Source organism: Ovis canadensis, chromosome 6 (genome assembly GCF_042477335.2).
Source record: "Ovis canadensis isolate MfBH-ARS-UI-01 breed Bighorn chromosome 6, ARS-UI_OviCan_v2, whole genome shotgun sequence".
In the NCBI taxonomy this organism is placed as follows: domain Eukaryota; kingdom Metazoa; phylum Chordata; class Mammalia; order Artiodactyla; family Bovidae; genus Ovis; species Ovis canadensis.
The window spans coordinates 109,332,510-109,357,869 of record NC_091250.1 but is presented as its reverse complement, the minus strand read 5'-3'; the positions used below and the strand labels follow the sequence as shown (position 1 = coordinate 109,357,869).

At 43.1% G+C, this 25,360-nt stretch overlaps 1 protein-coding gene across 2 annotated transcripts in view; it reads right to left on the bottom strand.

Moving 5' to 3' along the window:
• Nucleotides 1-24,655, bottom strand: part of FRAS1 (Fraser extracellular matrix complex subunit 1) — a 516,652-nt gene extending 491,997 nt beyond the window's left edge. For both annotated transcript variants that reach the window (XM_069594438.1, XM_069594439.1), the window contains exons 1-2: nt 23,492-24,655; nt 15,923-15,954 (exon numbers count right to left, since the gene is read on the bottom strand). In XM_069594438.1, the coding sequence (XP_069450539.1) occupies nt 15,923-15,954; nt 23,492-23,567 (108 nt within the window). In that variant the 5' untranslated portion in view covers nt 23,568-24,655. The remainder of the gene's footprint in view (nt 1-15,922; nt 15,955-23,491) is intronic.
• Nucleotides 24,656-25,360: the final 705 nt, after the last annotated feature.

Genomic DNA, 25,360 nt, shown 5'->3' with positions numbered 1-25,360 from the left:
ACTGTTGGTGGGCATGTAAATTGATGCAGCCACTGTGGAAAACAGTATGGAGCTTCCTCAAAACAATAAAAATAGAACTACCATATGATCCAGGAATTCCACTCCTGGGAATACATTAAAGAAAAAAGAAAACACTAATTCAAAAGGATACATGCACTTCAATGTTTAGAGTGGCATTATTTTTATAATAGCCAATACATGGAAACCAATATATGGAAAAGCTCAGTTTTCATTCCAATAACAAAAAGAGGCAATGCCAAAAAATGTTCCAACTACCACACAATTGCATTCATTTCACACGCTAGCAAAGTAATGCTCAAAATTCTCCAAGCCAGGCTTCAACAGTACATGAACCATGAACTTCCAGATGTTCAAGCTGGATTTAGAAAAGGCACAGGAACCAGAGATCAAATTACCAACATGCACTGGATCATCGAAAAAGCAACAGAGTTCCAGGAAAACATCTATTTCTGCTTTATTGACTACGCCAAAGCCTTTGACTGTGTGGATCACAATAAACTGTGGAAAATTCTGAAAGAGATGGGAATACCAGACCACCTGACCTGCCTCCTGAGAAATCTGCATGCAAGTCAGGAAGCAACAGTTAGAGCTGGACACGGAACAAGAGACTGGTTCAAATCGGGAAAGGAGTACATCAAGGCTGTATATTGTCACCCTGCTTATTTAACTTCTATGCAGAGTACATCATGAGAAATGCTGGGCTGGACAAAGCACAAGCTGGAATCAAGATTGCCGGGAGAAATACCAATAACCTCACATATGCAGATGACACCACACTTAAGGCAGAAAGCAAAGAAAAACTAAAGAGCCTCTTGTGAAAGTGAAAAAGGAGAGTGTAACAGTTGGCTTAAAACTCAACATTCAAAAAACTAAGATCATGGCATCCAGTCCCATCACTTCATGGCAAATAGATGGGAAAACAGTGGAAACAGTAACAGACTATTTTTCTGGGCTCCAAAAGCAGCAGATGGTGACTGCAGCCATGAAATTAAAAGATGCTTGCTCCTTCAAAGGAAAGCTATGATCAACCTAGAGAGCATGTTAAAAAGCAGAGACATTACTTTGTCAACAAAGGCCCATCTAGTCAAGGCTATGGTTTTACCAGTAGTCAAGTATGAATATGAGAATTGATCTATAAAGAAAGCTGAGCACTGAAGAATTGATGCTTTTGAACTGTGTTGTTAGAGAAGATTCTTGAGAGTCCCTTGGACTGCAAGGAGATTCAACCAGTCCATCCTAAAGGAAATCAGTCCTGAATATTCATTGGAAGGACTGATGCTGAAGCTGAAACTCTAATACTTTGGCCACCTAATGCACAGAGTTGACTCACTAGAAAAGACCCTGATGCTGGGAAAGATTGAAGGCAGGAGGAAAAGGGGCTGACAGAGGATGAGATGGTTGGATGGCATCAGTGACTCAATGGACATGAGTCTGAGTAAGCTCCAGGTGTTGGTGATGGACAGGCAGGCCTGGCGTGCTGCAGTCCGTGGGGTTACAAAGAGTCCAACACGACCGAGCAACTTAACTGAACTGAATATATGGAAGCAACACAAATGTCCATCAACAGATAAATGCATAAAGAAGATGTAAACATATACACAAAGGAATATTACTCAGCTGTAAAGAGTGGAATTCTCCCATTTGCAACAACATGGATGGGCCTAGAAAGTATTATGCTTAGTGAAATAAATCAGATGGAGAAAGACCAATACTGAACATTACCACTGAAACATGTAATCTTAAAAATCTAAAAAAAACTTAAGAAGTCCCATAGACACAGAAAACACACTAGGGGATACTAGTGGGAAGGAAGTGGTAGGGGCAAGATAGGGGTATGGGGTTAAGAGATAAAAACCACTATGTATAAAATAGATAAGCAACAAGGATATAGGGTATAGCACAGGGAAATATAGCCATTATTTTGCAATTACTTTAAATAGGGTATAAGCCATAAAAATATTGAGACTTCCCTGGTGATCTAGTTAAGAGTAAGACTCTACATTTCCAATTCAGGTGGCACAGTTTCAACCCCTAGTTGGGAAACTAAGATCCCACATGCCACTTGGCACAGCCAATAAAATAAAAATTATATATATACATGTATATATATAATCACTATGTTCAGTTCAGTAGATCAGTCATGTCCAGCTCTTCGAGACACCAGGCATCCCTGTCCATCACCAGTTCCCGGAGTCTACTCAAACTCATCTCCATCGAGTTGGTGATGCCATCCAACCATCTCATCCTCTGTCATGCCCTTCTCCTCCTGCCTTCAATCTTTCCCAGCATCAGGGTCTTTTCAAATGAGTCAGCTCTTCGCATGAGGTGGCCAAAGTATTGGAGTTTCAGCTTCAACATCAATCCTTCCAATGAACACCCAGGACTGATCTCCTTTAGGGTGGACTGGACTCCTTGCAGTCCACGAGACTCTCAAGAGTCTGCTCCAACACCACAATTAATATAAAATCAACTATACTTCAATTTATCAATCAATAAAATTTAAAAAGCCAAACCTCCGCCAGAAAAAAAAGAAATTTAAATTAATAATTATAAAATAAAATTTCTCATTAATAAAGAATTCTTTCTCCTGCAGTTTCCTTTTTGTGAGTAACTCCAGGGCTTTCTTATCCCTGGGAAAATGACATGATCTGTCTGACTAGTAAATTTAACAGAGTAACTGGGCATGCTTAACTCAGTTTTGTCTTCCTTCCTCTTCTAGAAGCAAATCTTTCAACCGAGAGCATAAGCTTTTCTCTGCTTCTTGAAGCAATCATTCACACTTAAGCAGACCTTCTACATGAGAAAGCTGCCTCAGCAAAGCTTTGTCTGTGGTGCCTAGGTGGGGGTTTGTGTGGGATTGTGGGGGTTCAGAATCAGAAAGCCTATTTGATTCAGAAATGAAAGCTCTGCCCTCTGTCTCCTATTGCTGATGGTCCTTCAGCTCTGCCATCTCTCACCTCCTCTCCTTCCTCCATGAGTAACTCTTCCCGCCTGTTCACTCGATGCCAGCCCCTGTATGACAGTTATTGTACTATACAACTCTACTTTTCCAGGTACTATACTGAAAGATTTAAAACAAATTTTAAAAGATTAAAAAAAAATTTTTTTTAAGAGAGACAGAATTAAAATTATACTCTCCACCTTCATTTCATTGATTAAAAAACTTTTATGGTGGTATTTTTACTTCTATATTCATTCTTTGTTTCAGAACTGGAGGAGAAAAGGAAATCTTTAGTGTTCTTTCAAGCACCCAAGACTTCCCTGAACATCTCACTAGGCACAACTAGGTATTATACTCACTCTTAAGCCAATCCTGGCAAGGAAATATAAGCTTCCTAACTAGCTTGCAATGAGCATTTACACAAGTGGGCAAGGGGTGAGAAATGGAAGAGAAAAAAAATAGGACTTTGCCAGCAGGGTAAAGGAGAACCCAGGGTCTGTAACTCATATCTTTTAGTACTTGGAAATTAATCGATAAATATCTGCAATCCAGGTAGATCACTACTACTACATATGCACGCTTAGTCACAGTCATATCTAACTCTTTGCGACCCCATGGACTAAAACCCTCCAGGCTCCTCTGTCCATGGAATTCTCTAGGCAAGAATATTGGAGTGGGCAGCTCCCTTCTTCAGGGGATCTTTCCAAACCAGGGATCAAACCCTGGTCTCCTGCATTGCAGGCGGCCATCTGAGCCACCAGGGAGGTCTTACTACTGCTACCACACATACCAACAGTAAATATGAGAGGCAGAGGGTTCTCCCACGCCGCTGATTTCAGGTTAGAGTTTCTTCTGTTTCTCTCCTCTCATCTTTTAGATACAGTTTCCTCTGGGTTAGAAGGAAACTACAGTCAGGGCACAGAATAAGTATCTCTGTTAAGAATTCTCTTCTACTCATGATTATAAAACCATTTCAAGAATGTAAGTTCCAAGGAACTATGAAATCTGCTCTCCCGTGTAGACATCCTCCCTCCTCTCCCCAGCCCCTCCCACACCCACCCAATTTCCCTTTGGAAGAAAGGAATAACATAAATTTAATAAATAACCAATCTTGGGAGCTGTCAGGAAAGAACTCACAGGTCATGGCCCAAACTCAAGCGTCTTCTGGGTACTAACAATAAACTGTTTCTTACTAGGAAAGTTTTTCCCTTTCCTTCTTCCTTTCATTTAGTTTATAAACTCTGGGAAACTAAGAAATTATGACTAAAAATAATTTAGCTGGCATACCAGTGGCTATGGACTTATTTTACATAAAACCGCTCAGATTTTTAAAAACTGTTTTATGCCGACTTTATATTTAAGTGTCCCTTCCTATCACAGAAGCAGAATGCCATCCATATGCGACTTTCAAAGCAAAATTTTCTTTAGACATTTGCCACTCATACTCCAAGAAAATATAAGCTTGCTTAACTCATAAATGTCACTTGATATTTATATATTATCTTTTCCCGTAATAGGCAGACAGCTTTAAAAATAACAATAATGAGATAACACCATAAGGTGTTATAAATGAGTGACAGTTCTTTTCTAGGGTACCTATACATATGCATATCTATTTCGTACTATGTATAAAATAAACATGTACATGTATATATTTTGTATTTATAAATAGACAAATGAAGAAAAAAAGAAAATGAGGTACTAGGCAATTGTAGTAAAAATGACACAGACTTAAAAAGGTGTGGGAAATGTATGATCTGAGCAGAAAATTGAGATATATGATCATGCTACCACATTCTGAACAAATTAATATGGCTTCCAAGCTCAGCTGCATCTTCAAAATTCAATAGCATAAGAAATGTATTTGTTAACTTAAAACATCTGTTCCTACCACAAGAATATGAATAAAAATCTAAACGCATATGGATTATTCATCAATAAAAGCACAAAATCTCTTGTATTCATTCTCTCACAATTATTCCCAGAAGATACGAATCACCACATCTGATTATGGTGGACAGTTTATTAAAACCCAGCAAAGGAAAAAATTAGGAACTTCCCTGGTGGTCCAGTGGTTAAAACTCCAAGTTTCCAGTGCAGGTGCCTTGGATTTGAACCTACGTGCCATGTAATGTGGCCAAGTTTTTTTTTAAAAAAAGAATAGGATAAAAAGAATCATCTGAGGCACCTAGAGCCCAGTCCTCAACACCTGGTACCCAAGGGTATAAAATAGGTCCTTTGGAAGGAATGCAGGAAGAAACCCATCATTGTCGGCTCTGGGATCAGGAAATTTTCTCACCCCTACAAGGGCTTCGTTAAGGCAGAAACACACAGCTCTAATTGTCAATTCACACAAGTCAGAACCCAAGTTAGAAAGGCTTTTTGAAGTCATCTAGACCAAGCCAATTAGAACTGGACATGGAACAATAGACTGGTTCTAAATCGGGAAAGGAGTATGTCAAGGCTGTATATTGTCACCCTGCTTATTCAACTTATATGCAGAGTACATCATGTGAAATGCTGGGCTGGACTAAGCACAAGCTGGAATCAAGAATGCTGGGAGAAATATCAATAACCTCGGATATGCAGACACCACCACCCTTATGGCAGAAAGTGAAGAACTAAAGAGCCTCTTGATGAAAGTGAAAGAGGAGAGTGAAAAAGTTGGCTCAGCTTAAAACTCAACATTCAGAAAACTAAAATCATGGCATCTGGTCCCATCACTTCATGGTAAATAGATGGGGAAACAATGGAAACAGTAACAGACTTTATTTGGGGGGGCTCCAAAATCACTGCAGATGGTGACTGCAGCCATGAAATTAAAAGATACTTGTTCCTTGGAAGAAAAGCTATGATCAAGCTAGACAGCATGTTAAAAAACAGAGACATTACTTTCCCAACAAAGAGCCATCTAGTCAAAGCTATGGCTTTTCCAGTAGTCACGTATGAATGTCAGAGTTGAACTATCTAGAAAGCTGACAGCTGAAGAATTGATGCTTTTGAACTGTGGTGTTGGAGAAGATTCTTGAGAGTCCCTTGGACTGCAAGGAGATCCAACCAGTCCATCCTAAAGGAAATCAGTCCTGAATATTCATTGGAAGGACTGATGTTAAAGCTGAAACTCCAATACTTTGGCCACCTGATGCGAAGAATGGACTCATTGAAAGGACCCTGATGCTGGGGAAGATTGAAGGCAGGAGGAAAAGGGGACAACAGAGGATGAGATGGTTGGATGGCATCAATGACTCGATGGACATGAGTTTGAACAAGCTCCAGGAGTTGGTGATGGACAGGGAAGCCTGGTGTGCTGCAGTCCATGAGGGTCTCAACTGAGCGACTAAGCAACTGAACTGAGACCAAAGCACCACTATCTCATTTATGACACAGGCTATCCAGTCTCCACTTGAATATCTCTAGTTAAAGGACTCTCATTATTTCTCAAATTTTATTTCAGCACCTAGCACAGTAATGACATGTTGTTAATTTTCTATTAAAAAAAATTAAGTTTTTACCTCAGAATAATTACAGATTTACTAAGTGTCGGGGGGGGGGGGGGGGCTGAGTACTTAATAGAGAAAGCTTCCAAATTCTCATGTCTCTTCTCCATGAAAATTCTTGAGCGTGTTGATGAATACCAGCACAAATATAAGTCTAAGACATTTTCATCTCTATGGTCAACCTCTTTTGTGTTACACTTCCGAATAAAAGAAAATTACGCTACATCAAGTGTTTTAAATGACACTAGCACTGAGGAGCTCTACTTGCCTTCTCTAACCCTCTTTAACCCTGATCAACAAGGCTTACAGACTAGACCAGAAGTTTTCGATTTCTTTCACCACCATATACAGTGGATAACACTCCCACAAATATATCAGACATTGCCAAAACACCAAAAATATTTTGTAAAATCTATAACAGAAGGAAATTATAACCACAATGAAATAGGACCTCAGACCTGTTAAACTGCCTATGATAAAAAGATAAACGATAACAAGTGTTGGAGAGACTTGGAAAAAAGGGAACTCTTACACACTGTTGGTGAGAATATAAATTAGTGTAACCATTATGGAAAATAGTATGGAGGGTTCTAAAAAAAATGAAAATAGAACTACTTTATGATGTAGCAATCCCAGTTCTGGATTTATATCCAAAATATGAAAAGAGGATCTTGAAGAGATCTGCATTCCCTTATTCTTCCCAGCATTATTCCCAATAACCAATCCAAATACCTATCAACAAAAGAATGGATAAAGAAAATATAATATTGATAGTGGAATACTGCTAAGTTGCTTCAGGCGGGTCCGACTCTGTCCAACTCTATGGACTGCAGTCGGCCAGGCTCCTCTGTCCATGGGATTCTCCAGGCAAGAATACTGGAGTGGGTTGCCATGCAATATTATTCAGTCTTAAAAAAGAATGAAATCCTCCTTTCACAACAACGCAAGTGAACCTGAAGGACATTATGCTAAGTGAAATAAACCAGATGTAGAAAGACAAATATGGCATGATCTCATTTATAGTTGGAATCTAAAATAGTTATGCTCATAAAGTAGAGAACAGAGGGTTAGCAGTGGGAGGGAGCAAGAGGAAAAGGGAAGAGGTTAGGCAAGGGGTACAAGGTTTCACATGGGCTTCCCAGGTGACGCCAGTGGTAAAGAAGCCACTTGGCAATGCAGGAGAAATAAGAGATGCGGGTTCAGTCTCTGGGTTGGGAAGAACCCCTGGAGAAGGGCATGGCACCCCACTTCAGTATTCTTGCCTGGAGAATCCCATGGACAGAGGAGCCCATGGGGTCACAAAGAGTCAGACACGACTGCTGTGACTTAGCACACACGCATGCACAGGGTTTCACTTACTCAAGATGAGAAATGTGGACAAATGGGATTATAATTAACAATACGAAGTTATATACTTGAAAGCTGATAAGAGGGTAGATCCGAAGTGCTCTCAGTATAGAAGGAAGGAAGAGAGGGAGGGAAGACGGAAGGGGCGACTAAGCTGATAGATACCTTTATTACCTTGATTGCGGTGATTACTTCACACTGCATACACGTATCAGATAGTCAAGTTGTACATCTTAAATATATATAACTTTTATTTATCAGTTATACCTAATAAAGCTGGAAAAAATTACCAGAATATATAGGACTGATTGCAGATGAAGGCTCAGTTGTAACTCCACTCCTTTTTCTTTTATTCAAGAAAATATATCAAGCCATATGGCGAGAGCAGTGCTGTAATAATTATACCCATATGTATATATTTATAAAACAATGATGTAAACAAACAAATAACAATCTCAAGGGCTCTAACAAGTTTTTGTGACCTTTCTCAAACTAATAACAACACAACAGCAAGCCTTCACCCAGGGTGAGAACCATCCATGAGACTAAAATTCAAGCTGAAGTACTATAAGTTAAGAGTTTTAAAGTTCTAACACTGCACAGTCCAATACAATAGTCAGGAATCACGTGTGGTCATTTGAATTTCAGTTAACATTAAGCAAAATTTAAAATCCCATTCTTCGGTGTCACTAGCCACACTTCAAATGCTCAACAGCCACATGTGGTCTGCAGCCATCATACTGGAGGATGCAGCTCTGGGACATTCCCATCAGCACAGAGTGTTCTATCGGATGACACTGTGCTAAGGAATCTTGGAGAGGGTCTCATCTAATGCTCTCATTTTACAAATTTAGGAACTGAGACTTCATTTCATTCAGGTGACTTACTCAATACTACACAGCCAGTAATTACAGAGCCAGGACCCAAACTAAGACACGCCGGCTTCTATCACACAGTCATTTCCACTCCGACATCTTATTGTCACCTAGGTGATGTGAGCAACCATTCTTGCCAAGCACAGTTCTGGGTTCTTTCATAAGTATGCTCTCAGGTAATCCTCACACTGGCCCCATGAGGAATATTCTTATATAAACAATATAGCTATATTATACAGACCCTACATCTCAAGTTAAGAAAGTTAGCGGTTTTCTGTGTATGGGAAGATGCAAGAGTCTGGGCACTGAATCATTCCTTTCATATGCATCCCAGCTATCTGGGGCTGGTATCTTGTGTTTTTCCTCAGCCATTTAAAGTATCAGAGCTGAGACCAGACAGCAAGTAGTAGCAGAACCAAGATTTAAACTCCAAAGTCTGGATCCAGCCACTGTGTTATATTATGCATTAATATACTAACTACTCCACAATTTTCATTGTTCTTGAAAACTTTTTCCTCCTTTCAAATGTGCTAAAAGTTGATGCCTCATGATTCATTTTGCCAGCATTTGTGAGGAAAAGGATTCCAAGGAAGAAAATCCCAACACTCAACACTGTTAATCTGAGGAAGAACAGTTGTGTCCACCTTTGCTAACTGTAAACTGCTTCACGGCAACGATCATAGGAGCTAACCTTTGTTAACTTAAAAAATAGTCACAACCTAAAGTTGGGAATTCTGTTTTATTTAGGGGGAATTTTTAGGACTTCAAGCCCAAGAGACAGCACCTCAAGAGACCCTGAGAGAACTGCTCCAAGGAGCAGAGGGGAGAAGTCAGGTTATACAGATGTTTGCAACAAAGAGCAGGTAATCGGAACATCAAAAGTATTTCTGAGAATTAAAGAAAACCATATATCTCAAGTTAAGAAATTTAGCGGTTTTCTGTGTATGGGAAGATACAAGAGTCTGGGCACTGAATCATTCCTTTCATATGCATCTCAGCTTTCTGGGGCTGGTATCTTGTGTTTTTCGTCAGTGCTCACCATAAGGAGTGGTTACAGACTGACTGCCACGTCTCACCTTTACTGTGGGTTTCCCTGGTGGCTCCAAGGTGGAAAATCTGCCTGCCAATGTAGAAGACATGGGCTTGATCCCTGGGCCAGGTAGATCCCTTGGAGAAGGAAATGGCAACCCACTCCAGTATTCTTGCCTGGAGAATCCCATGGACAGAGAAGCCTGGCGGGCTACAGTCCATGGGATCACAAAGAGTTGGACATGACTACACAACTACACAGCAAAAACTTTATCATAGGTCACAAGCACTGGGCTAAGTGCTTCTTGCTGATCTCCCTTACCTTTGCAACAATCCTGTGAAGTGAATTGGTTGTCTCCATTTTACAGATGTGAAAACTGAAGAGTCCAACCATCCACCCTCAGGAAGAATCTATGAGGGAGATGTTTGACTATGGTGACGCCAAAGGAAAGTGAAATTCTTTTTACTCGGTAACAGATGGAAAAGACCAAGAGATAGGTGAAAACTCTGAAATCAAAGCTATTGTCCTCCTCACACATGATGCCCTGTCACAGGTAAACATATTAAGTAGAGAGTTTCCCTCTGACAGATCCCTGATTTAATCCAGCCACACTCTCTCTCCCACTGCAGCTGACCTTGGAGAAAGTCCAGACAGTCCAGGACTGCAGGGATACTGTGGGGTAAGAAAAATACCTCAAAATAGACTACACAACGTTTCTAAAGGTAGAGGACCTTCTTGGGTATTTTCTAACCTGAGGAATGGAAAGAAGAGAAAGGAAGGAAGATAGTCATAAAAAGAAGAGGCAGCTGAGATCAGCACATCACTAAGAAATGGCTACATGGGGCCTAGAATGAAATCACTGCAAAGTGTCCCCATGAGTCCTCAGAGCTGTCAAAAGTTGGGTAACACCATACATTATCCCACCAAAAGTTGAGATTTGTGTGGATACATATATAATACAGCATGTACTATACTTTAAGATGGAATGATAAACCCACCTTGTTTCAAGTGGTGAATTTAGCACAGCTGGGCTTTCCTGGTGGCTCAGATAGTAAAAATATCTGCCTGTAATGCAGAAGACCCAGGTTCAATTCTTGGGTCAGGAAGATTCCCTGGAGAATGGAATGGCTACCCATTCCAGTATTCTTGCCTGGAGAATTCCACGGACAGAGGAGCCTAGAGGGCTACAGCCCATGGGGTTGCAAGAGTCAGACACGACTAAGCATCTTTCACTCATCACTCAGTGCAGGAGAGCCTATGCTAATTGGGAAGGGGTTAGCCAGGGACAGCTGGCTTTTGCAGGAGGTCAGGCCAGAGACTGGTAGAGACAGCTGCACAACAGGTGCAGCAGGGAGGGGCTGGGCACACGGGGCTGAAAGTAAAATAAGCCAGTTGTGCTTAGAGACAACAAGCAGACTGGCCTGGCTGTGAGAAACAGCATGCTCAGTGACATGGCTCTAGGGTCAGACCTGGGTTGGAACATGCTCTCTGTCAAGCGCCAACTAGTTGTGTGTGATTTGGAACAACTGACTTAAGACTTTCTGAGAATCAGGTTCCTTATCTGTAAAGACAATGCCTGTTTCCTGGGATTGTTGAGAGTGTAAAATACATAGGAGGTGCTGATTAACTCTCTTTCCTCTCCTTCTTAGTTCATAAAGAAGAATTTTGTTATTGCAGAAAATTACATGCCAACTATACCATCTGGGTGTCTTCCCCACATTATCTTCTTTACAAAATCATTCAGGAAAGGATCTATATGTCTATATATATATATATATATATATATATATATATCCATTGCTTCATACAGGAAGCAATGGAGATTCAGGAAGGTTATGTAACTTGGTCACAGAGCTGGTTTGTAGCTGACGAGGAAGAATCAAAGCAAGGTCTGTCAGCAAAAACTCTAATTTGAAAAGATATGTGTACCCCACTGTTCATAGCAGCACTGTTTACAATAGCCAAGATGTGGAACCAACCTAAATGTCCATAAACAGATGAATAAAGAAGATGTAGCATGTATATACAATGGGATATTATGCAGCCATAAAAAAAGAATGAAATAATGACATTGCAGCAACATGAATGGACCTAGAGATGATCACACTAAGTGAAGTCAGACAGAGAAAGACAAATATCATATGATATCACTTATATGTGGAATCTAAGAAAAATGAAACAAATCAACTTATTTACAAAACAGAAATAGAGGGACTTCCCTAGTGGTCCAGTGGTTAAGAATCCACCTGCCAATGCAGGGGACACAGGTTCAATCTTTGTTTCAGGAAGATTCCACAGGCCACCAGGCAACTAACCCCACATGCCGCAACCACTGAGTTTGAGCAGTCTAGAGTCCATGCTCCACAACGTGGAGGCACCACAATGAGAAGCCCACGCACCGCAGCTAGAGAGTAGCCCTCCTCATCTCAACTAGAGAAAGTCCACGTGCAACAACACAGACTCAGTGCACCCAATAATCAAAACTGAAAGACTTGAAGACATAGAAAACAAATTTATGGTTACCAAAGTTGGGGGGGGGGGAGCGGTAAACTAGTAGTTTGGGATTAACATACACACAATACTATATGTGAAACAGATATCAGCAAGGACCTCCTATATCTCACGGCTAAGTATATAAATATCTTGTAATAATCTAAAATGGAAAAGTATCTGAAAAAGATATATATACATACACACAGACACATAACTGAATCACTTTGCTGTATACTTGAAACTAACACAACATTGTAAATCAACCATACTTAGATTTAAAATCATTTTTTTAAGGTCTGTCAGACTACAAGCATCATGAATATTCCACTCTATATGGTCACTTCCAAGGCAACTAATAATGAGATAGAAGCCATACCAGAGGAAGGAATATTCACAGGACTGAGAGCAACCAGCACCCAGTGCTTGGATCCGTGTCCTCATTTGGTTGGTATGTTTCATGGAATTCTGAGTAAAGCTGATGCTTTGCCATTTCAACCAGACCCACTTTCCATTTTTGGTTACTTACCTGCAATGAGGGAGACCTGGGTTTGATCCCTGGGTTGGGAAGATCCCCTGGAGAAGGGCATGGCAACCCATTCCAGTATTCTTGCCTGGAGAATCCCCATGGACAGAAGAGCCTGGCAGGTTACAGTCCATGGGGTCACAAAGAGTCAGACACGACTGAGCAACTAAGCATAGTACCTGAGAAATGAGCTTCCCTGGTAGCTCAGACAGTAAAGAATCTGCCTGCAATGCTGGAGCCCAGGGTTCAGTCCATGGGTTGGGAAGATCCCCTGGAAAAGGGAATGGCAACCCACTCCAGTATTTCTGCCTGGAGAATTCCATACACAGAGGAGATTTATGGGCTACAGTCTATGGGGTCACAAAGAGTCGGACATGACTGAGCGGCTAACACACAACACCCACCTGAGAAATGAAAGAAGTGAAGAACTTCACAGTCCTGCCCCAGCTCCCCGGCTATAAATGGAGGGTCTGGACTACATGATCCCTGAAGTCACTCCCAGCTCTAAAAGGCCCACAGGTAGGATTCACAGGGTTTGGGACGGTGACAGCAGACCACCATCCTCACAGCCAGCTCCCAAATGCCATGCCTCTTACCACAGAAATCCTCTCACCCAAGGAGTTGCTTAAACAGTATATAAAGGTTCTTAAAGTCTGGGTTTTAAATTAAAAATACATAAATGCATATTCATTCAATTTCACTGATGCAGGTACAGTGCTTTTCCTCAAGACCAGCCTGTGTGGTAAGAGAGCAGCAGTGAATTAAGCAGACAATCAGCTATGGCCACAATGCACCAACCTCCCTGCCAGCCTGAAGTCCTGAAGTTCTTTAAAATGGAAAAATGACTTCACATGGTTGCAAATAAACCCAAATGCAGAATCTCTCTGGACTTTTGTGTTTCTCCCCCAATCTTTTAAAATTGTTTCTCTCACCCTTAATTTGACAGCAAGTTTTCAGCAACTCACCTCTTAAAGTATTCAACTCTAAGTATTCTAGTTTCCCTAGAAACAAATGCTATTTATTTTCATATTCCCACCTCAGCAGTTTAATTAAACTGTAAGTCAGGTTTCGTCACTCCTCTGCTCTTAGCTCCTCCAGCGGCTCACCCACTGATTGGAAGGACAAGCTAACATCCATGCAGGACCCACCGCGCGGTCACCACCTGCCTCTCTGACCTCGTCTCCTACCACACTCCCCTGGGTCACATGCTGCATCCACACTGACCTCCACGCCCTTCTTCAAATGGCCAAACAAGCTCCTGCTTCAGACTTGACACTCACTGTTCCCTGCTCTGCAGTTCTCTCTTCCTGGACGTCCGGTGGGCCAGCTCTTACTGTGCCCCTCTGATCTTTCTTCAAATGTCACCTCACTTCCTCAGGGAGCCATTCCCTGTCCCCTTATTTCAAGAGGCCACCCCTGTCCCCTATTTAGCCTTTTCTATCTCTCCCCTCTCCTTATGTTTTCCCTCTTGGCATTAATCTGATATTGCTTGTTCCCAGATGCATTCCCAGTGCCTAGAATAGCAGGTCCAGGGGTGTCACTCCATAAATACTTGTTGAATAACAATCTTTATTATTGCAGCAAATGTATTGTCTTTCTCACTGAGTTGCATAACCGCAATCATAAGTATACCAGGCTTGAGGACATATAGAAACAAACACACCAAAGTCTTAGTAAGTAAAGAAGCCAACTGCAAGGGTCACAGGCGTGCTGGTGACCACTCCCTTAACCTGATCCAGCCGAACTGACCTCTCCCGTACTTGCTACAGTCATACTCAAATGTCCACTACCACGCTGCCACACCAAACACAGAAGGCAGTCAGGACACTGTCTTCAGACTCAGGAGGAACAACCAGAAAAAAGTCAGGTTGTTTTGTTCTGGCCCACTCCTTAAAGGTCAATTACCTTTAGCAGGTCTCTGTCTCTCTCACTCTTGGTTCTTCATGAAAAAGAGGGAGGGTATAAAATGACATGTGGCCTGTCTATTTCACTGATCTACTGTATGTATCAGGTAGATAATTGATAGCTATGAAAATATACTGAAAAGCTAGGAAGCACTCTATACAACAAGTAATTTTCTTTGTACTAAAATGGACAAACGATCTCTACAGCTCCCCCAAACTGATGATATACTTTATAGCACTTTGATTTTAAAATGCTTCTTAAAATGTACTAAAGAATAAACCAAAGGAAAAGTAGGCTTTTAAGGGTATGGAATGGAAAAGAGAGTGGAAAATGGCTTTCTCCTGATTCTTTATAGAAAAATATAAGGAAGGAAAATGCTCATAAATCTCCAGAGCAGTAACTCTATTACATAAAGTTCAGAGTCAAGAATATTACTGTGAACATCTACAATTATCTAGATTCTCAGATATTTCAAATATTTCTCATTTATTTCAATTCCATAAGGATAATTCAAGATGACATATTAGTATCACACATGTCAATAGCGGGTTGGGATGTAAATGAGCAAACCCTTTCCAACCATTTGAGTTCTTTTTTTTTATTATAGCATTTATTAAACTAAAATAAAAAAGTGGTGAAGAATGACTTGTCACACCATTTATTAGAGTTGATGGAGTGTAGATGGTCTTTTCAATAAGGCATTAACATACTGTTATGCACCACAGTACACTATTAATAAAAAGAAATGCAGGAATCTTGCATCAGCTTATCCCACAAGTCATTCTGACATTAGATTCAAAATCAATTCTACTCTACATGGCAAAGATTCAGAGATATAATGTTAATTTGTTTGTTGTTTACAACACTTAAATGTCTAACGCAAAGCAATGGTCAGGATCTTCCACATTGTACTCAATAATCACACATTTTCTTGGAGGGGGGATTCAAAATGCAACAGTGACATAAAGAAGTTGTGCCCTAGTTCATATCTGACAAGAGAATGGCACCTAATTTTCTCTCTGATTGAAAGAACACACGGGACAGCCATTGAATGCAAATTGTGTTGGGTGTCTGAATTTCTCTTCCAATACCTGAGCATCTGAATGGAACTAATTCACTCTGGAAAAGGTATTAAGTAATTGAGCATGATTGTGCCAGGATGAGGGATAATCCTCAAACCGAGAAGGAAAATAAACATATTTTACAATGACAGGGTCACCTCACTCAGTAACCTCAATCAAGTATTCTACATTCATAAGAAATAAGTCAAATATATGAGGAATGACCTACCGCCAACAAGGAACCCTGATAGACACAAGCACCTGTGGGAGAAAAACAAAACAAGAAATTAAAAGAGGTACATAACAGACCAACAGGCACAGCTCTGGCCAACTAACACAAAAACTGCATCTACATACATCATAATCAGCAAACTCTGCTTTCTCCAAAGACTTAAAAGCTTGAGGATTCTTCCCTTGCGAAAATAACCCCAAACTCTAAAACGATATTTCTAGGACACACATGAGGGAAGGCACTGTTGAAGCTTATTATTTGAATTTTAAAATAACTATGTTTCCAATGACATGTGATACATACAGTGTGCATTTTCCTATATGACAAATCAGCAAAGCCTCCATAATCCAGTCCCAGTTTACTGATCCAGGCTTCTTGGCCTTTCTTCACTTACACAAATTCTCCAGTCAAACCCAAGAGGCCAACTTAGGATCCCATGGTAATATTTTCCTATTGTCAATGCCTTTACTCATTTTCGTTTCCTGCAGGAAATGCATTTGGTCTAATCAAGTTCCTTGAACTTGATCACATCTCCTTCATGAAGCTTTCCAGCCCACATGATGATTCCTTGTCTAAAACGATTTTTGAACAGCACAACAGGTGTTGATTTAACCTATAAACATGCAGGCAGTGTGTGAACAGCTACTAGCTCAGAAACACGCTTCAAAGCAGACTGAAATAGCATACACACACCAAGAGCAGACCCTGACAATGTGCCATACTTGGATGGCCAATGAGCAAAGGACACATTTTACTACAGTGCCTCGCCTCCAACAGATCATTGGAAAAGTCTCAATACTATTAACTTCTCATGACGTTAGGACTGGTACATTATCTACCAATAATGGAATGAAGAATAATATTCAAAGAAAATGAAATGGTTATTTACACTTGGGCTTTGAATCAAAGATCTCTACGGGCAAATTTACTGAAATGACTTTTGTGCCCTTGACACTCAAATAAGAATAAATTGAGATAAAACCTTGGGGGAAGTTCTTCCTAAGTAACTTACTTTTCTTTAAGAAATTCTATTCCAAAGACTATTTAAGTCTATGGTATATCATAAGGATATACATATACTTGGATATAGATACATTTATAAAATAATCATGTGGCATGCGGATATATATATAAAATAATCATATGCTTAGTCACTAAGTTATGTCCAACTCTTTTGCAACCCCACAGACTGTAGCCTGCTAGGCTCCTCTGCCCAGGGAATTTCCCAGGCAAGAATACTGGAGTGGGTTGCCATTTCCTTCTCCAAAATAATCATATAGAGGTAAATAAATACATATCAACACAATTCAATTCTTAAAACACATACTTATTTAACAACTTCTGACATTTCAAAGTCTAACATAAAGATCATCACTTAGGTAAAATTTAACAAAATTTAACCTTTAGATAAAACCATCCTCAAATAATTTTATTACCCTCTTCCACAGCACTACCCTTCAAAAGCCACTATCCTTTCAAACCTCTAAAAGGTATCAGGTATCTTAAGAAGTATCCAAGTATTCAATTCATATCAAAGTCCATTTCTGGAAATTTGGACCAATGTTATAAGTTTGTTTTACCATGAAAAAATAAAGTGGAAGTGAGTGGGGCCCCACAAACAAACTTTGTTAAGCCAAATATCTGCTAGATACTGAAGTCAAAACTATGTGTAACTCCTGATAAATCCTATCATTAGGAAAAGGAGTTAACTCAATTTGGGTTGCTGTAGGATGTACAATTCTGAAAGAAATAAGCCTTGGCCTCTGCAGGCTTTCCTGCAACACAACAGCTCTACCCAAAAGGCAGCTGCAGAAATGAGTACTAACATGACTTCCAAAACCTCACTGCTTCTTTCTGGAGGATAGAAAGCATTCCACTGTAACGCCCAGTTCCATCAAACATTCACCACCAGCCCATGCCAGATGTAGTCCTCGTGTGCAGGCATACTTTCCCATACCCACACAAGCTTCACACCCACCGGGAGACAAAGTCACTGGGTGCAGCTTCTGGTGCTGCCTTTTCACTAATCAATCAACCCACACACTTTGGAAAACAAAGTTACTGTCTCCACTCATCACTTTTTCTCTTATGGAAATGATCACATCACTTTTCCTCTTATGGAAATGATCGCAACTCTGAGGTTTCAATTTTGGCTTATTTGAACTTGATAGGCAACTCCAGATTAATGGGAATTCTGACCAATGAGTGGTAAAGATCCTCCTGCCAATGCATGAAACATAGGAGACGCGGATTCAGTCCCTGGGTAGGGAAGACACGGCGGCCTAAGAAATGGCAACCCACTCCAGCATACTTGCCCGTAGAATCCCATGAACAGGATCCTGGTGGGCTAGGCTCTATAGCGTCGCGAAAGAGTTGGACATGACTGAAGCGACTTAGCACACATGCCCATGCACGCACAGTGATGCGGATCTAGAAGGAGAAACAGGCCTTCTAGAAGGGAAACAAGGAAAAAGACAAGAGGAACCAGAGGCCTCTGACCAAGAGCTTGGCCAGTATTAGGGCATGGAGCACAGCTGAGACGGCGAGTAACTGAAGTTCTGACACCTGTGAGAAAGTACATGAAGTTTTGCAGGGTGAAGGGATCAGACAGTGCCAAGAAGGAAGCCGAGATCATGTGACCATCCCCACTTGGGGTTGGTGCCTTTCTCGCAAGTCCCATAGACAAAATGTCACTTCATACTCATGTAAACAAGTAAATGTCTGTTTTTAGGCCCACTGGCACATTATTAGGGAGTCTATTATGAAACACTTGTATAAAGTCTGAAGTTTTCAGAGGAAATTTGAGATACAATTTGCACCTGTACTCACAGCCTGAAACTATTCACAATAGAAACCTCCACCTGATAACATGAGCAAATTAGAGATGTTAAAACCTAAGACTCTCAAAATGTCAGATCCATTAGTTCAAAGAAATAGTGGCAGATAAGATTATAAGATATGAAAAAATTTGGAGACCATGGTATCACAAAATCATGACTCATTAGGAACAAGCAGCCACAAGTTGGCATTTAAATTTTCAAGCTTTTATGTTGTGCTCTAATTCAGCATATGGCTTGCACACTGTGGAATAGTTAAAACAGAATCGTTTTCTGAACTGACAGGACAACTCATGTCCTGATTATTGTCAACCAGGAGTCAGATCAATTAATAGAGTAGTTAAATCGAAAATGGGCCAACTGTTTTTGAACTAATGTAAGATTTGGCACAGGGCTCCAGCTATGCCATGTGGCAACCCCTCCCCTCTCCTAAGCCAAGTGGTGGCCGAGTATTTTACGACTACTCATGTCTGAGTAAAATTGAGTAATATTGCCACTCAAGTCCACAACAGTGAATACAGATGGCTGTGCTCTCACTAAAGGATTTATTTGCAGAGGATAACACCTAGAATCCAATCCCCAGAGGAGAACATAAATATAATATGAGGGACATAAGAGCCTATGACAATATAAACACATCTTTATTTCTGCTAGTAGTTAGTTGCAAAAGCCAAAAGATTCAGAGTTGCAACTGTTCAATATTGGTAAACCCACCAAGGGTCAATGTTGACATGTCCCTATGGCTCTCTTATCTATTTTAATGGTTTTCCAGGAATGTAAACTCCTTCAGGGCAGGTATTATGATTTTTTTTTTTGATGTCTATATGTCCCTACCAGACATAACCTGATAACCCAATACATAAGCTCTCAATAAAGATTTGTGGAATGAAAGAGCGAAGAGATAGGTTATTTCTTCCCATCCAATGTCTTTCCTTCCTTAACATTGAGTTTTAAGCACTGACTCTTACATAGGAGGAACTCTCCAGCCAAGAGTAGAACCAAATAGGATGATCCACCCATAAATGAAACACCATCAAATTATCCATTTCAATATATTCCATTAATGGCCTTTAAAGGAAAAAGACTGCTGCTGCTACTGCTGCTAAGTCGCTTCAGTCATGTCCAACTCTGTGCAACCCCACTAGGCTCCTCTGTCCCTGGGATTCTCCAGGCAAGAATACTGGAGTGGGCTGCCATTTCCTTCTTCAATGGATGAAAGTGAAAAGTGAAAGTGAAGTCGCTCAGTCGTCCCCGACTCCTAGCGACCCCATGTACTGCAGCCTACCAGGCTCCTCCATCCATGGGATTTTCCAGGCAAGAGTGCTGGAGTGGGCGGCCAGTACTCGTGGAAGTGGAAGACTGTAAAAATGGCTGAAGTCACATGGGGAGTAATGGACACAGACTACAACTCAGTTCTCTAACTAATTCAAGAATCTTTCTCTATCCACCAGCCAAAAGGTTTTACCTAGTGTAACTTCACACAACCAGAGTCAACATAACTCAAGATGTTCTTCTCCAGGAAATGTCATGGAAGAGCCCATCTGATTCAGAAAGTAGCCATGTTTGTTAGAAGTGTCTGTGATTTTCTGATTTTCTTAAGTTGTCAAATCATAGCGGTTTGTCAGCTTGATGATATAAGAAAATGTAAAATAACACTGTCAATTACCTGTTGGTAAAACTTCAGTTTTCTTTTAATAATTAAAATAAAATTCAGAACTAGGAAACTGCAACTGATTGCAAATAAAGCAGTAAATATCGAACTTTTTTTTTCTATGTTGGATGATTAGCACAAGTATTGTAGAGCTATCACCTAGCCAATTTCTGCATTTGGTAAATAATAGAACACAGCCTAAAGAAGTTAGGTGGTTCATTCAAGGTCACATGGCAGCAGTCTAAGCTTAATCTGAAATGTGGTCTGGCAATACTCATTCACCTGAACAATATTTCTTAGTACCTATTGTGTACCAGGAGCTGAGCTGGAGATATAAAAACCAAAAGCCTTCTTAAGCCCTCAGTGAGCACACAGTTAAATGAAGACGACTGCATCTTTAATCTGATTAATCATTTTATTAGTTTTTAAAGTTAGTTTTATTGGTTATTTTGCTGAGGCACTAATTTGCAATTTCTTTGAATGTAAAATGAGGACAATAAAAGCAATTAACCCAGAAGAAAAAAAAAAAGACTGAATCTTTATCAACTAAAATTATTGAATTATTAAATGGTGTTTTACTAGAAACATATATGACATGCTCTCTGAGCACTGAGAAGAAAACAAATTCTGCCTGAACAGCAAAAGTATCACAGAATTGGTCACATCAAGAGACCCACACATGTGAATACTTCTTTTCCATTTTTAAAAATCATTGCCAGGACTAGTACTAAAAACTTGAGGAAATATTTAAGATCCTTAAGCTCTCCATCTCTGACCTCAATGCTCTTATTTTTTTAAGAGAAAAAGAAAACCCTGACGGAATCAAATCAAAAGTCTCATCAGATGACAATTGATTTTCCGGTTGTGGGGCTGTTATCATTTAATTAATTTAATTAAATGAGATTAAATATGAAAAGCCCTTAGCCTAGTGCCAGGCAGATAGTATGTGCTCCATAAATTTCCCTACTCATTCATTCATTATGAGGCAAGCATGGGGCTTCCCTGGCGGCTCAGCTGGTAAAGAATCCGCCTGCAATGGGGGAGACCTGGGTTCCATCCCTCGGTTGGGAAGATCCCCTGGAGAACGGAACAGCTACCCACTCCAGTATTCTAGCCTGGAGAATTCCATGGACTATATGGTCCCTGGGGTCGCAGAGTCAGACACGACTGAGCGACTTTCAGTTTCTTTCAAGCATCGTTATGACTTGGATGGAAACTCTCAAGCATGTATCAATCCAAGTTGTGAGATGATTCTAGAATGTTCTGAAGGTGGGCTGAAACAGTAAGAAGCAAAGTATCCAAAGACTCTTCGGAGGAATAGTGCCCCTCACGCCCCACATTTCCTCTCCCTCGTCTGAAAACTCGACGTTCTTAAACTTTGCCCTTTTTGTCAACCAGTCTTCCAAAGAGCGAACCCTCCAGGCCCTTCATAATAATGACTTTTGTCATTTCAAAAGATCTGCTTCTGAGGAGCCAATCGTTGCTCTATTCCAACTCCTCCCTGGTGAGCTATGGGGGTACAGATAGCACGTCTTCCGCGTGGCCGGGATATGATCCTAAATAGGAAACTCCCATCACTCGGTGACAATGTAATTTTTCTACGTCTCAAGTTCACACTGGGGTGTCCTAGGTTGACTTCCCCATCTGCTTCACTACAATTAAGCCCTTTAAGTTTTATTGTTTTTTAAGTCTGCAAACACACGCACACATAAAGACATGGTTCTACAGGTTATGCCTTGTTTGAAAAGGGCTGCACAGGTCCGAGACCTGCTCCTTCCCGGGGCCGTATACTCTTAACATACTTCCCGGGAGGGTGCAGGCAAACGGTCCCTTCACCTAAAAGCAAGCCCCCAGTGCTGTGCGTTTCCAAAGCCACGCCACCCTCTCTCGGGAAGCTAGCTAGGAAAAGGCAGCAGCTCAGGTGGCTGCAGGTCCACCCGAGCAGGGCTGTGTCCCGCCGGGGGCTGCGGCCGGCCCCCCGCCGGCTGCCCAGGTCCGCACCCGCGAGCCGCCCCCAGTCCGCACCTGCGCGGAGAAGGCTCCCAGCCCCGCGGCGCCCGCCGCTGCGGCTCTGATTTGAAGCGGGGCAGGTGAACCCTCCTTCCTGAAGCTGGATGAATAATGAATGGAGCCGGGAGGGGAAGCCGAGAGCCCAGCGCGGTGGATTAAGCAGTCTTCCTCCGCCCACCGGCTCCCTTCCCCCTCCCTAAGCCCAGAGAGGCGACTTTCCCGGCGACTCCGAGCAGGTGGGAATTCCTGGCGCCTCGCGTCCCCGGGCCTGCATCCCAGGACCCCCAAACTCTTGATCTTTTTATCGGTGCATGTATTTGCCCGAGCTCACATCGCTTTTGCTATCATGGCGACAATTCCCACCTTCTCCTTCCTCTCCCCCAGCTCCAGGGTTTTTACACGTAGACTGGAGCCCCGGAGGAAAACTGGGAGGCGGAGGGCGAAGTCAGAGAATGGAGCTAAACTCTTATTAACCACTTCTTTTCCGCGGAGGAGGCAGCCTGGTGCCTTTCTGTACTAGGAAGATTTATTTTAGTGCGATTGAATTGCCCACCTCCAGAACACGCTCTAACCGGTTTATAAAATCTTAATTGGAATTTACGGGGAGACCCACTGGGGCAAGGAGGGCGGGAGAGGAGGGGGGTTTTAAGGAGCCGGATTTTATGTTTCATGGGAGCAGAAGTATTTTTGCGCAGGTAAGAGCAGTTGTTCTCTTCTCACCTACGCTCCATGTAGTTGCTTTCCACTCGGGGGCACCAGGGAAGTGGAATAAAGAGAATCCAATTTCAGGGATAGCACCTCCAACGGCCGCTACCCCCGCCCCTCCCCCGCCAAAATGCGCTCAGGGCAGAGAGGAGTGGGGTTTTGGATCCGCGTGCAAAATAATCAGGAGTTGGATGGAATCTTCTCAGAAAAAAAACCCACTCTAGATCCCCGGCCACCCACCTACCCATCCCCAAAAAACTTCCATCTGACTCACAATACCATAAACCGGCTGAGCTTTTAAAAGAGCACGATCACACGCACGCGCGCGCACACACAGACAGACACACAGCACCGCTCTCTCACCTTCAGAATGATGAGGCAATGCTGCAAATTCCGCCAATGTGAGAGCCATCGCGAGCCACACTTGGAAGACACTCATTGCCGCCTAGGCACTCACGCTGGAGAAGCCCAGCTTTCAGCATCCAAGAACCAGTTATCAGCCGAAACGCAGGCTTCCGCGCCCCTGGCTGGGCGCACCGAGAATAGGGGGCGGCGGCGAGCGGTCACCTCCGGGGAAACGAGGAGACAGAACAGCGAGAGCGACACTCACATCAGCCCCGAGGCGCCGGGGCGGGAGGGGTTTCAATTCACCCACAGCCGGGGGACAACGCGCCCAGCTCTCCAGCCCAGCAGGGCGCCAACGCGGGCAGAGCTGGGAGAATAAAAGAGAAGGCAGGGCGCACGCAGCTCCCCGAGGCCAAGTCTAGCAGGAAAGTTGCCGGTCACCGGCCGACCTGATCTCCCAGTAGTTCCTTCAGGCCGGACCCATCCACTCCCGAGTCCCCGGTGGTGGAGACTCCGGCACGTCGGCTCCCGGCTCCCCAAACCGTGGAGACCCCGCGCAGGTTCCTCGGCAGCACCTTTTTAAAGTTCGCTGGACACTCTCCGACGGCGCCGCGTCGGCCAAAGGGGTTGCCGGGAGCCCCGAAAGACCTAGCCACCCCTTTTTCTGCGCTGGGCCCCCAGGGCTCAGCGGACCTCAGCCACTCCGGGAGGCTCGCGGGAAACTTTGTGCGGCGCTGCGGTCGGCTCCCGGGACTCGCCGGTGCTGCGGCCGCCCGGCGCCGCCTCGGGCTGCGCTCCCTGCCGCAGATCGTGAGAATGCTCCGGAGGAGAGCCCGGGGGTGGCGCCGCTGGACGCAGCCGCTACTTTCGCGCCCCCGCCGCCAGCCGGTGTGAGGAGCGCTGCCGGGCGCGGTCTGTCCGCGCCGGCGGCCACCTCCGCACTGTGCGCCCGGAGCCGGTCTGCAGGGTCGAGATGCGATTACAGACGCGGAGGAGGAGCCATCATTTCAAATGCAAGGAGGAAAGAGCTGGAGAGCCCGGAAGGGACCCCAGAATTAGAGCCACTTGGACCAGAGAGCCCGGAAACGCAGAAATTCAGTCCCCCTCTGGAGCCCCGCGTTTAAAGGACAGACGCTCCGCCTCCCTCCCCTCCTTCCTCTCTCCTGAGCTCGGAGTGAAAATGGACCCAGCGACTCCGAGCTTTGGCAAAAGATTCCTGAGAGTCACGTGGAAAGGGGAGAAGCTAGGAGGGGCGGAGGGGGAGAGAGGGGAGGCCGAGAGAGCAACCTGATCCCCTGATTCTTTCGGCTGGAGTTCAGATTGCCTTTGTCTGGGGCGGGATCGAGGGAAGGGGAGGGGAAGATGGCGTGGTCCTGACTTCTGCAGCCGAGGGGCCCGCCAAGAGGATGCACACCCCTCACTTGGGAGGCGGTATGCCCACCTTCAAATGCCCCGGCAAGGCTCGCACCCTACACCCCGCCACTCCAGCTGGACTGAGAGTGAGGCGGATCTGACCCATCTTCCTCGCTCTGGGACCCCCGGGTTGCCGCATCATGGGTTTACCGGCAGCCTGGGAGGATCTCGGTGTGTGTGTGTGTCCGAGGCGGGGCCTCCCACAGTGAGTGCACCCCTATCCCTCCCCGAGAGAGGTTGTCAGTGGAACACTACACGGCCTCGGCGCGGTGCCTTCAACTGCGCCCCCAAATGCCCAAGACTGGGAAGGAAATGTCCGGGCAAGGCAGGCTGGCACAGGCGCTTGAAGAGGGGAGGTCTTCATTCCGGCTCAGGACTAAGTGACGGCAGCTGATTTTTATAGGACCAAATGAAAATAGCTGGTCTAGGGTTAATTATTTGATGAGAACAGTTGCATCAGAGAGATGCTGTCTG